Below are 13,744 nucleotides of genomic sequence, written 5' to 3'. Positions count from 1 at the left end.
CAGGTGAGGAGTGTCTCCCACAAGTTGACCCCTGTGGTCAAGGTGTGCATTTCTTACTTATATACAGTATTGCAGAGTTGTTACATAAAGGTTACATACATGACATCACCTCCCCCTCAACATCTTATTGGGATCATAGATTAAGTCTCTCGGGTGTCTGCGCTCTCTCGTGGAGTGCCGCAGTTGGAGCTCTGGTTGTTGAGCCTTGGTATGCCTGTCTGTCACCTGTGGTGATTCCGGCCTGTCTGGGCTGACCACAGGGACTGTGCATGCTGCTGAATGTTCTTGTTGCTCGTTCACTGGCGGTGGTGTAATACCATCTCATGATCTTCCTCAGGTTCCTCAGTGTCCATGCTGAACCTTTTTTTTACTTGGTCCAGATGCTTGCGGCATATCTGCCCATTGCTAAGTTTAACCACTATGACCCTATTCCCCTCTTTGTCTATTACAGTACCCTCAAGCCTTTTGGGCCCAAAAGCGTGATTGAGCAAAAATACGGGGTCATCAATTTCTATACATCTCCCCCTTGAATTTCGGTCATGGTACTCGTTTTGGGACTGGCGCTTGCCCTCAACAATGTTGGACAGGACTGGATGAATGAGGGACAGCCGAGTTTTAAGTGTTCGTTTCATGAGAAGCTCCGCGGGCGGGACCCCCGTGAGCGAGTGCGGTCGGGACCTATAGGCCAGCAGGAGGCGCGATAGGTGGCATTGAAGGGAGGGTCCTTGAATCCAGAGCATGCCTTGCTTTATGATTTGGACCGCACGTTCCGCCTGGCCATTGGAGGCCGGCTTGAATGGTGCTATCCTGACATGGTTAATGCCATTAACCGACATGAACTCCCGGAATTCATAGCTTGTGAAACATGGGCCATTATCGTTAACAAGGATGTCCGGCAAGCCGTGGGTCGCAAAGATCGCACGCAGACTCTCTATGGTGGTGGATGTCGTGCACGAATTCAAAATGATGCATTCGATCCATTTCGAGTTCGCATCAACCACAATAAGAAATATTTTTCCCATGAATGGGCCCGCGTAGTCTATGTGAATATGTGATCATGGCCTGGTGGGCCAGGGCCACGGGCTGAGTGGGGCCTCCTTGAGGGCATTACCCAGCTGGGCACAGGTCGTGCACCTGCGAACACAGTGTTCCAGGTCTGAATCAATTCCCGGCCATCACACATGTGACTGGGCAATGGCCTTCATCAGCACGATGCCTGGGTGCTCGCTGTGGAGTTCCCTGATGAATGCTTCCCTGCCCCTCTGGGGCATGACTACCCGGCTGCCCCATAGTAGGCAGTCGGCTTGGATGGAGAGCTCATCCAACCGTCTGTGAAACGGTCTGACCTCCTCAGGGCATACTCCGTGTGCGGGCGCCCAATCCCCAGTCAGGACACATTTCTTAATCAAGGATAGGAGGGGATCTCTGTTTGTCCAGATTTTGATCTGGCGGGCTGTGATGGGGGAGCCTGCGCTGTCAAAGGCATCGACAACCATGACCATCTCAGCGCTTTGCTCGGCTGCCCCCTCGGTGGTGGCCAGTGGAAGCCTGCTAAGCGTGTCAGCGAAATCTTCGATGCCAGGCCAGTGCCGGATGGAGTAGTCATACGCAGCGAGCGTGAGAACCTATCGCTGTATGCGAGCTGACGCATTGGCATTGACAGCCTTGCTGCCTGACAACAGGGATGTTAACGGCTTGTGGTCCGTTTCTAATTCGAACCTCCTGCCAAAAAGGTACTGATGCATCTTTTTCACCCCACAGACACATGCAAGCGCTTCCTTTTCAACCATCCCATATCCCCGTTCCGCTTGAGAGAGCGACCTGGAGGCATAAGCCACAGGTTGTAGTTGGCCCTCAGCATTACCCTGCTGCAACATGCACCCAACCCCATAGGACGATGCATCACATGTCAGAACCAATTTCTTACGGGGGTCGTACAGGGTCAACAACTTATTTGAACAAAGTAGGTTCCGCGACCGATTGAAAGCCCGTTCCTGACAGTCTCCCCCAAAACCAATCACAACCCTTACCCAACGTGCAGCAGCTCCAACAATGTGCTTAAGTTCGGCAGAAAGTTCCCGAAATAGTTCAAGAGTCCCAGAAATGAACGCAACTCCGATGTGTTGCAGGGCCTGGGTGCTCGTCGAATCGCCTCTGTTTTGGATTCGGTGGCCTGAATCCCATCTGCAGCAACCCTCCTGCCCAGAAACTCGACCTCAGGAGCCAAAAACACACACTTAGACTGCTTGAGTCGCAGGCCTACCCGGTCCAGTCGGCGTAGCACCTCCTCCAGGTTGTGGAGGTGTTCCTCGGTGTCATGACCGGTGATGAGGATGTCGTCCTGAAATACGATTGTTCCAGGAATGGATTTGAGCAGGCTTTCCATGTTTCTTTGAAAAATTGCGGCCGCTGATCGAATGCCAAACGGACACCTGTTGTAGACAAACAGTCCCTTGTGCGTGGTGATGGTCGTCAGTAGTTTAGATTCGTCGGCCAGTTCTTGGGTCATGTAGGCTGAAGTGAGGTCCAACTTGGTGAACAGCTTGCCGCCTGCCAGCATGGCAAAAAGGTCCTCCACTCTCAGGAGCAGGTATTGGTCTTGTCGAGACATCCAGTTGATAGTGGCCTTGTAGTCGCCACAGACCATCCGCTTTTAGGACAGGAACGATGGGGCTTGCCCAGTCGCTGAATTCAATGGGTGAAGATGATGCCCTCTCTCAGCAACCGGTCCAACTCGCTTTCAATTTTCTCCCGCACAGCTCTGGCTTTGTGGTGCACTGATCTGGCGTCCGGGGTGATGCGTATCACTACTTTGATATCTTTGAACGTCCCGATGCCAGGTTGAAATAGTGACTCAAATTGCTGTAGGACCTGTGAGCATGAACTTCGCTCCACAGATGACATGGCGTGCACATCCCCCCATTTCCAGTTCATCTCAGCTAACCAGCTCCTCCCCAACAGTGCGGGACCATTGCCCGGGACAATCCAGAGCAGCAGCCGGTTCACCGATCCATTGTGTGTGACTGTCAACATTGCACTGCCTAGCACTGGAATGATTTCTTTGGTGTACGTCCGTAATTGCGTCTCAATGCGTTCTAGTTTGGGTCTGCTGGCTTTGAGTGGCCACAGCTTTTCGAATTGTTGAACACTCATGAGTGACTGGCTGGCCCCCGTGTCCGGCTCCATGCATACAGAGATGCCGTTTAATAGGACTTTCATCATCATAGGTGGCGTTTTGTATATGAGCTGTGACTGTTTGCCACATGAGCCCGCTGAACTTCAGCGTCCATTGATTTGCCCCAAGCGTCATCCTGCCTCGCAGACCCATCATCTGGTTCATCCACCTCGTATATTAGCCTGGTTACAGGCTTTCTGCACATTCTGGCTAAATGGCCACTGAGGTTACAATTTCTGCAGACGAACTGTTGAAACTTGCAAGTCCTGGCAGCATGTCTGCCCCCACACCTCCAGCATGAACTGAGATTCCCATTGCTGTGAACAAAAGGGCTGTTGCAAGGCACTCCTTGCTGATTGTCCCTTTGACTGCTCTTGAGCACCCTGTTAGTGGGTGTCAATGGCCCCATCCCGGGTCGCATTGTCCACTGGGGGGCGTAAATGTCCGTTCAGCCTGCCATTGTCTCTGTTGGAGACTTACTCTTGGGTCTATTGCTGCCTGGGGTGTCTCGAACTGCCCTTGCCTGCCTGCGGGGCTCTGTGTTGCATTTATGATATTGACTCCCTGATCCATCACCACGTTGGAGGCAGAATTGCACGCGTATATTATCTTGGCCCGCCATAAAAGTCTGAGCCATCAACGCCGCCGCTTCCAAGGTCAAGGTCAAGTCCTTGGTCTCAATTAGCTTTCTGAAAATCCCAGCATGACCGATGCCCTCAATAAAGAAATCCTGTAACATCTCCCCACTGCAGGTGTCTGTGAACTTACAGAGACTGGTCAAGCGCCGGATGTCCGCAACAAAATCCGGTATGCTCTGTCCTTCCCGACGTCGGTGTGTATAGAATCTGTGTCGGGCCATGTATACGCTGCTCACTGGTTTGAGGTGCTCACCGATTAGTTTGCTGAGCTCTTTGAAGGTTTTGTCCGCCGGCTTCTCGCGTGCTAGCAGGTCTTTCATGAGCGCGTAAGTCTTAGGTCCACAGCTGGTCAGCAGATGAGCCCTTCGCTTGTCGGCCGCTGTGTCTCCCAGCCAGTCCTTCATGACAAAACTCTCAATGAAATCGTCCCAGTCCTCACCAACACAGTACCGTTCATCTGTGCTGCCGGTGGCCATTCCCGTTTCTCATCACCAATGTAAAGTCCTTACACAATACCACAAATCCACACGAGGCACATTCTATGGACAAGGTCACTCCATGACCTGAACCTTTATTCATGGGACCAAGAAGTGATGACCCTGCGTGGGACCTCCCTTTAAATACTTGGGTGACCAGGTGAGGAGTGTCTCCCGCAAGTTGACCCCCTGTGGTCAAGGTGTGCATTTCTTACATATATACAGTATTGCAGTGTTGTTACATAAAGGTTGCATACATGACACAGACAATACTTTGGTTTAATGTCTCAGCTGAAAGACGACACCTCCGACAGTGCAGCACTTCCTCGTCACACCAATGCAGTGTCAGTTTAGATTATGTACTCAAACAAGCTCAGACGAGGTGGTTACGGTCATTGTCACTGGGTGGGAAACTCCACAGTGGCTATAGATTTATTGCCATGTTTCATTAGTATTAAGCAATCACCAATAGTTATCTTCACTGATAATATAGCAGTAATATTTGATTTACTTACCCATTGTATTGTGCCTGGAAGCTGTGTGTGAACAGAGAGAAAATCCCCAGAATAGAGACGCACCTTTTCCACCAATTCATGGTATCGGTGAACAGATTCCACTGGGACCTTCTCAAACAGCCACAAAGGACTTGGGAACTGAGAGTTGGGCAGAGTACAAGTCGGATAAAACTGTCTCCAGTTACACCTGCTCCACACCCACATTCTTAATCCTCAAATAACCATATTGTAGATTCTACGTACCATAAATAAAGATAATGAAAGGCTAGAATAGCTTCAGCTATGTGGGGAGACGAGAGAAGCTTTCCTTGTTCGCCTTAAAGCAGAGAAGGCTAAGGGGCGATTTAATAGAGATGTTCAAAATATGAGGGGTTTTGATAGAGTAGTTGGGAAAAACTCTTTCCACTGGGAGAAGGGTCAGTAACCAGAGGAAACAGATCTAAGATAATTGAGAAAAGATCAGAGGGGAGATGAGAATTTTTTACACAGCACATTATTATCTGGAATGCACAGCCTAAAAGGGCGGTGGAAACAGATTCAATAGCAACTTTCAAAAGGGAATTGAATAAATTCTTGAAGGGGAATAATTTGCAGTACAGTGGGGAAAGAGCAGGGGAGTGGGATAGCTCTTTCAAAGAACTGGCACAGACATGATGGGCCAAATGGCCTCCTACAGTGCTGTATGATTCTGTGGAGTGAAAATTCGGATGTCTAGCGTCTCAGTTAGTGCCAGAAGAGGCGTTAAAGCGTGAATGATTCGGTTGAGGGCTAACTGGGGCACGAAACGCTAGCGCCTGGCTGCTGACTATCAGATCGATCATGACGTCAGTCGGGTGCGGCCGACTCATTTAGCGACCGCCACTAATCACGTCTGAAAAAAGAGTCGGTACAGCCTTCCACAGTCGTTAACTGGTGGTTACTTAAAAGGATGAGGAAGTGCTTCCCTCGGAGGTCACAATCTGTGCAACGTTTGCACAGAGTACGGTGTGTGAGACTCCGAGTTTGCAGCGGCAGACAACTGAATTTGAAAACTTTAATGGATGCATTACTAGTCCGACAGCGGGATTTAAAATCAGACTTAGGAGCATGTGCAATGAATTCCAGAATTCAACGTGAGGATTTTCATTAGCGCTTCTCCAGGTCAGGTGTGTATCGGCTGATTGAGCACCCCTGTCAGCTCTTAGCCCGATTCAACCAAATTTATTGGCGGGAGGCACAAACTTTTTCAAGGCGCTATACTTACTGCTCCCCCTGGATTAGCGTCTCAAAATGGGCGGTAACGAATTTCCACTCCTATGACTCTAATTCTAGGAATGGCTTTAATTTCAATATTTAGGGACATAGGTAATCTGCCTGAGTTCATGTTCTCACTGGGGAACTTCGCCTCTTGACAACCCAAATCAGAAGGTCGCAGCAGTACCCGTAAGTTTCTGGTATTTGGTGTCATCTGATGAGGTTCCCCGTCACAAGTGTCTATTTGAAATCTTATCCCCCTTATGTATCTGTAAATGAAGGATACAAGGAGAATTTTGATATGGCTGCCTCCAATAGCCTTTGGCTGCATGCCCAGCAAACAATTGTTCGCAACACAGAGTGATCAACATGTGGCATAAGCACCCCAAAAGAGTAGTGGGTGTAAAACCTGGCATCATTAAAGAAGTAGTTGGGTTTTATAATGGGAATATGATATAATCTCTCTGGATGGATGTGCCCAATGGTTTTCCTTCTTCTGACACATAGGCCGGAATTTTATGGCTGCCATGAATGCAGGAGTGGAGGCGGGTCGGGAGTGAAAATTGAAATAAATCAGAGTCATCCCAACTCCTCGTGCATTTTACTCAAGTGCGTTTGCCAGCGTGGCCATGACTCAAACGGCAAAGGCAGCCAACCTGATTTAGATAATTATTAGGTTGTTGTCAGAGTCTTAAGCGTCCTTTTAAAACCCTATCGTTGGAATTTCACTGCATGACCATGGGAATTACACAACTCGTGAACCACATCTGTGAACCTAAGGCAGTAGTTTAATGGCCATTAATGGAATTCATAATTGCACAGCATGTAAAGCACAATCAACACTCCCACCTGACACCTGGTTATTTGCCTAAGGCAGATGCTGTTGCTGAGTGCATTGTCAGCACAGGTTTAGGTTTCTAGAGGTTGGAAGTGTTTTCAGCAAATTTGGGAACCACTGTCACCTCATTGCAACAACCTATCACACCATTGACAGGTTGCTTTTCTCACCTCTAGTTGACCTGCCATCTATTACATCAGCATGGGTGCCATTTATATTGTCTCACCTTGGTCCTCAAAATCGGACCACAATCAGCCTCAACACCAGCAGCACCAACAATACCACCAATCTTCTCCTCAATGACCTGATGCTCCACAGGACAGAGGGCATCAGCACAGAGCTGCACCGCACTGGAGGCAATACGCCGAACACGGGGTATATAGCCAGAGGATGAGCTTTCTCAACATGATGGAGCCTCAGTGCCAAAGGAGGCTCAGGCTATCATACCAGGTCATTGCAGACATTTGCAGCTTGATGAAGCAAGACTTGCAGCCCAGAGAGCCTGGTGGACATGCCTTACCAGTGGCTGTCAAAGTCAACAGTGCCCTCAACTTCTTCACCTCAGGCTCCTTCCAGTGCATCTGAAAATGCACTTCAGATGCCTTGACAGATCTGGAGGAGCTCCTCGGTACACACCAGCCAGGGTCTCCAGAATCGTCGCCGTCTGCTGTGGCCTGCACAACATAGCATAACAGCAAGGATTAGCGCAGCATGAGGAGTAAGGCTCTGAGCATGCAGCCTCTTCAGAGGAAGAGGAGGAGGAACAGGAGGAACCTGCGGTCTGGATCCCACCAGCACCTGAGCACATGACTGCCCGGGAGGCCAGGATGGGTTAATCATTAACTTCAGGCATTGCACCCATATGGCTGCCACAATCTGTGACAGATTCTCACCAACTCACAGCAACACCATAAAGCATCCCTCAATGACCAAACCATATCTTCCACACCGCCCACCATTGCTGGAGGTAATGTTATGTCTCACCATTCACTCCAACTCATTATCCCACATCCAAAGTTGCAGACAAAATTAGCTATGACCGGAAAGTGATGAAAATAAATAGTTTTATCTGTGACAATAAGGGTAACGGAAACTTAACACAAACAGTTATTGTCCCTGTTTCTTCTTCCCGTGGGCGTTCGACTAAAAATAGGAGAGAAGATACGCACCTAGCTTTTGGTCGAATGCCCGCCAGAGATCCCGGACTCGAGGCCTCCTCTTCTTGCGCAACGGAGTGCGTTCACGTTGGGATGTCGGCAGGAGTCATGTGGGCCTGGACACCCAATCACGGTAAAGTATTTTCTCATTCATAGTAATAGGAATAAGTCGGAAACTCCTATTACTATGAATGAGAAACACCCCCAAACACTGCATAAAACATTTAAAAAAACACCTCACATAAATACACTATAGAAATTAAAGTTGAGATAGAAATGTTTTTCAAAGAAAAAAAAATGTGCTGATATTTTTTTTAAAGTTTTAATTATGGTTTAAAATAAAATAACCTGAGTGGGCAGGGTTTTAACATAAATATGTTTTTAAAAATGTTATATTAATCATGTTTTTGTATGTTTTTAAACTCTTACACCTGTAAAATTAGGCTATGCGCCTGAGTTTTGAGGACATTTGCTGGGCAAGATATGCGTAAATCCTGCAATCTTGCCCTTGCAAATATCCTTGCTCTCGATATGCGCGAGATCTGTCAAGCCAGAAATTTGACAGATCGACAAAGCTGGTTTTCAGCACATGCGCATTGCATGGACCTGTGGGAGAGTAAAGAGATCATTTAGAAATGCTATATCTAGAATGGGTAATGATACCATTGTGCACATGCTGAACATTCGCTGGCTGCTGACATCATTCCCCATTTGAGTGACAACTGTATGCCCTGAGGCTATACGAAATGTAATTCTTTCATGAGGTTGCTGAGATGCCCCCCTCTCTTTCCGTCTCCCACAACCAGCCACTCTACAATTCCTGAGACCTCCAAGGTAACCTCCTCTGCTATAGTTAAGGTGGCCAATGATGGAGGGCCACCTCCAGTTCTCTGCCTCTCTTCTCCTGCAAGAAGGGAAAGAAGAGAAGTTTGAGTGAGAGTGATAGAATGAATGCAAGGAATGGATGGGTAACATCTTGAGAGAGTGACTATGAGGGAGAGTTGGGGCAATGTCAATTGGCCTCCTTGTGTGGTGTTACTTGCTATGATTGCTATGATTAGGATAAGGGTGAGTGTGAGGGGTGGTTAATCAGATGGGATGTAGATAGAGAGAGGAGGATGGGTGGACAAGCAAGGTATGTTGTTGTGAGTAATGGTGTGCAGGAGTAAGCTTGGGAAAACAGAGTGATGGGGACGTGATGAGAGGCACCTTTCCTGATCTAATGAGATAAGTGAAGCTCTTCCGGCATTGCACGCAGGCCCTCCTGACAACATCCCTGCTGTTCACCTCCTCTACTATTTCCAGCCAGGCTCTTTTGGCCTGCTGGGGAGATCTTGTCGCCCATCGGAAGGGAAGAGGACCTCCCTGCATGCTCTCACGACCTCCACAAGCATATGGAGGGAGTCATCTGAGAACCTGGATGCAGCCTTCTGCCTCTGTGCAGTCATGTTTTCAAGGCTTAGCAAAACCCAAATGCTCTAAAACGGTACTTGTTCAATCCTAGATAAACCTTCAAATGCAATGTAGCCAAGGCTGCTTTAAATATCCTGGCTGGACATGAGTCATCGATGACATCATGAGACCTGCACCATTTAATAGGGCTGGTTAATGCACAGGGCTGCCTTATTGGTGCCATTGAGGGAAAGTCGCTTTGAGGAAATGAGGAACGTGGTCCCAACACGTCACGCCGACTGCCAGCACACAACTTGCCCAGGTAAATAAAATTCCAGCCATAGTATTTTTCAGGATTATATAGGGAAGCATAAAGTGGTGTCCCCCAGGCTTGGTGTTGGGACTACTGTTTTTTTGATTTATATTAATGACATGGTCTTGGATATACAAGGCATAATTTAAAAGTGTGCAGATGACACAAAACTCGGAAATATAGTAAACTGATTCTATGAAAAGCAGCACTGTTGGTTCTGTTCCAAATAATTCCTGACCGCTTTTCTCAGATGTTCAAGCTGCTTTTACTGACCAGGAATTCTTCAACTTCAAATGAGACTCTCCAATTACGAACTATGTGATTGCAGTAGGAATACCTCCTACCAACTTCCAACATGGATACATCGGCACCATTGGTTAGTGTTGTGTATGCAATAACTGTTAGACTGAGTACTGTTTAACTCCAAGAGGTATGACCTTGGCTCTGCTTTATTAAGGCCCAAAGTGACTAATATACAAAATGGCTGGCCCAATGGCCTCCAACAGTGACGCCATCTAGTAGCTAGTGATCCCAAAAGTACATACATGACAATACCCCCCTCTGTCTTTTACAAATTGAGATGGTCCGGTGTTTTACACTCCCGGGTTGACCGTCTCAGTTCAACTCTAGCCTTGGGTGAATGTTCAGAGTCTGTTGTGACTGGTGGCTGGGTGGCTGACCTGGTGGGAGTGGCAATGGCCATGTCAGGGATTGAAAATCCATTTTCATTGAACATGTCAGTGATTGAAAGTCCCGATGACCACTGAGTCCTCTGATGACTAGGGATAGGTTGGTTGGTCATCGATTGTCTCTTCCTCCGAATGTTCCGGTTCGTCTGTGTGCCGCAGCTTTGTCTGATCCATATGTTTCCTGCATGTTTGCCAATTTTTGAGCTTGACAATAAATACTGTGTTGCCCTCCTTGGCCATGACAGTACCAGCGATCCACTTGGGACCCTGACCATAATTCAGAACATATACAGGATCATTTACAGAAATATCGTGTAACACAGCTGCGCGATCGAGATACCCTTGCTGACTTTGTCTTCTATATTCAATATGATTATTCAAGTCAGGGTGTACAAGAGATAGCTTGGCCTTGAGACCTCTCTTTATCATTAATTCAGCAGACAAGATCTCGGTAAGCGTGTGTGGTCTTGTCCTGTAACTTAGCAGTATGCATGACAGGCGGGTCTGCAGTGACCCTTGGATTACTCGCTTCATACTCTGCTTTATGATTTGGACAGCACGTTCTGCTTACGAATTGGATGCAGGTTTGAATGGTGCTGACCTTAAATGTTTGCATCCCAGAGTACTTAAGGAAGTGGCCCTAGAAATAGTGGACGCATTGGTGGTTATTTTCCAACATTCTATAGACTCTGGATCAGTTCCTATGGATTGGAGGGTAGCTAATGTAACACCACTTTTTAAAAAAAGGAGGGAGAGAGAAAACAGGGAATTATAGACCGGTTAGCTTGACATCGGTAGTGGGGAAAATGTTGGAATCAATTATTAAAGATGTAATAGCAGCGCATTTGGAAAGCAGTGACAGAATCGGTCCAAGTCAGCATGGAATTATGAAAGGGAAATCATGCTTGACAAATCTTCTAGAAATTTTTGAGGATGTAGCTAGTAGAGTGGACAAGGAAGAACCAGTGGATGTGGTGTATTTGGACTTTCAAAAGACTTTTGATAAGGTCCCACACAAGAGATTAGTGTGCAAAATTAAAGCACATATTATTGGAGGTAATGTATTGAAGTGGATAGAGAACTGGTTGGTAGACAGGAAGCAAAGAGTAGGAATAAACGGGTCCTTTTCAGAATGGCAGGCAGTGACTAGTGGTGTACAGCAAGGTTCAGTGTTGGGCCCCCAGCTATTTACAATAGACATCAATGATTTGGATGAAGGAATTGAATGTCATATTTCCAAGTTTGCAGATGACACTAAGCTGGGTGGCAGTGTGAGCTGTGAGGAGGATGCTAAGAGGCTGCAGGGTGTCTTGGACAGGTTAGGTGAGTATAATGTAGATGCAATATAATGTAGATAAATGTGAGGTTATCCACTTTGGTGGCAAAAACCGGGAGGCAGAATATTATCTGAATGGTGACAGATTAGGAAAAGGGGAGGTGCAATGAGACCTGGGTGTCATAGTACATCAGTCATTGAAAGTTAGCATGCAGGTACAGCAGGCGGTGAAGAAGGCAAATGGCATGTTGGCCTTCATAGCGAGAGAATTTGAGTATAGGAGCAGGGAGGTCTTACTATAATTGTACAGGGCCTTGATGAGGCTACACCTTGAATATTATGTACAGTTTTGGTCTCCTAATCTGAGGAAGGATACTCTTGCTATTGAGGGTTGTGTATGCAATAACTTTTAGACTGAGTACTGTTTAACTCCAAGAGGTATGACCTTGGCTCTGCTTTATTAAGGTCAAAGTGATTAATATACAAAATGTCTGGCCTTTTATACTTGGGCTGCACACACGTGCGTGCAGCCCAATGGCCTCCAACAGTGACGCTGTTGGCTTGTGATCCCAAAACATACATGACAGTTAGCGAGATCACCATCGCCCTCCAATGTTACACCTTTGGCTCATTCCTGGAGAACGATGCAAAATCAGGAGAGCTGCTGCCTTCCCCGATCACTAATGCTTTGGTCGAGATGGACAATACTTCAGTCTCCTTTTGCAATGAAGTGCTGTCGCAGCGGTTTCATATCACTTCACTGCTGCATTTACCATTGGAAAGGGGACCCATTGATTGTTACATGAAGCCCATGTGCTCTCAGATCATCCGCCTTATTCGCTGTACTCCTTGCATTGAAGTATATACCCTTTAGTACAGGAAGACCTCCTTGAGTACTACTTACTAACCCTGGTTTCCTCTGTCTTACAGATTCACTTTCTATATTCTTGCTTTCCAATTTCAGCTTTATTTCCTTCCCTATTGAATTTGTTCTCAGGTTCCCATCCCCCTGGCAAGCTAGTTTAAACTCTCCCCAACAGCACGAGCAAAACTCCCAGCGAGGATATTGGTCCCGGCGCTGTTGATAGAAATGTCACGTGACACAGTCGCGCGATCATGATACCCTTGTTGACTTTGACGTCTGTATCCGACACAATTATTCAAGTCAGGGTGGACAAGAGAGAGCCTGGTCTTGAGACCTCTCTTCAATAGTTCAGCAGGGGAGACCTGGATAGCGTACGGGGTCTTGTCCTGTAACTAAACAATATGCGTGACAAGCGAGTTTGCAGTGAACCTTGAGTTACATGATTCATACTCTGCTTGATGATTTGGACCGCACGCTCTGCTTGTCCATTGGATGTGGGTTTGAATGGTGCTGACCTTACATGTTTGATACCATTAACGTTTCATGAACTCTTGAAAATCCAGACTAGTGAAGCAAGGTCCGTTGTCGCTTATAACGATGTCGGGCAGATCATGAGTGGCAAACATGACACGAAGGCTCTCAATGGTAGCTGTATGTGCTGGATGACATGATTGTATACTCTATCCACTTGGTATAAGCATCCACCACAACTAAGAACATCCTTCCCAGGAAGGGACCTGCAAAGTTGATGTGTATCCTGGACCATGGTTTAGATGGCCACGACCACAGACTCAGTGGCGATTCCGCTGTGCTTCACTAAGCTACATGCAAGTGTTGTACTGATGCACACATGATTCCAAATCAGAGTCAATTCTAGGCCACCATACATGAGACCTGCCAATGGGTTTCATCATGACAATACCAGGATGTGTGCTATGTAGATCATGCACAAACTTCTCTCTGCCTTTCTTGGACATAACAACACGATTACCCCACAGTATACAATCTGATTGAATGGATAGTTCATCTTTGCGACGGATGTAAGGTTTGGTCTCCTCACACATTTGCTTGGGTATGGCAGACCAATCACCACTAAGGATACAACGTTTCACAACCGATAATATCGGGTCCTGGCTGATCCAGGTCTTAACTTGTTGGGCCGTGACAGAGTTTCCTT

The 13,744-nt window shown here is 47.2% G+C and overlaps 1 protein-coding gene across 1 annotated transcript in view; it reads right to left on the bottom strand.

The window, feature by feature from the left end:
* The window catches only part of cpo (carboxypeptidase O), a 46,108-nt gene extending 41,224 nt beyond the window's left edge, over positions 1 to 4,884 (bottom strand). Inside the window, exon 1 of the mRNA XM_070876110.1 lies at positions 4,805 to 4,884. Within this exon, the coding sequence (XP_070732211.1) occupies positions 4,805 to 4,884 (80 nt within the window). The remainder of the gene's footprint in view (positions 1 to 4,804) is intronic.
* Positions 4,885 to 13,744: the final 8,860 nt, after the last annotated feature.

Source organism: Pristiophorus japonicus, chromosome 3 (genome assembly GCF_044704955.1).
Source record: "Pristiophorus japonicus isolate sPriJap1 chromosome 3, sPriJap1.hap1, whole genome shotgun sequence".
Classification (NCBI taxonomy): domain Eukaryota; kingdom Metazoa; phylum Chordata; class Chondrichthyes; family Pristiophoridae; genus Pristiophorus; species Pristiophorus japonicus.
The sequence above is the reverse complement of the archived record's forward strand: the minus strand, read 5'-3'. Positions and strand labels throughout refer to the sequence as shown.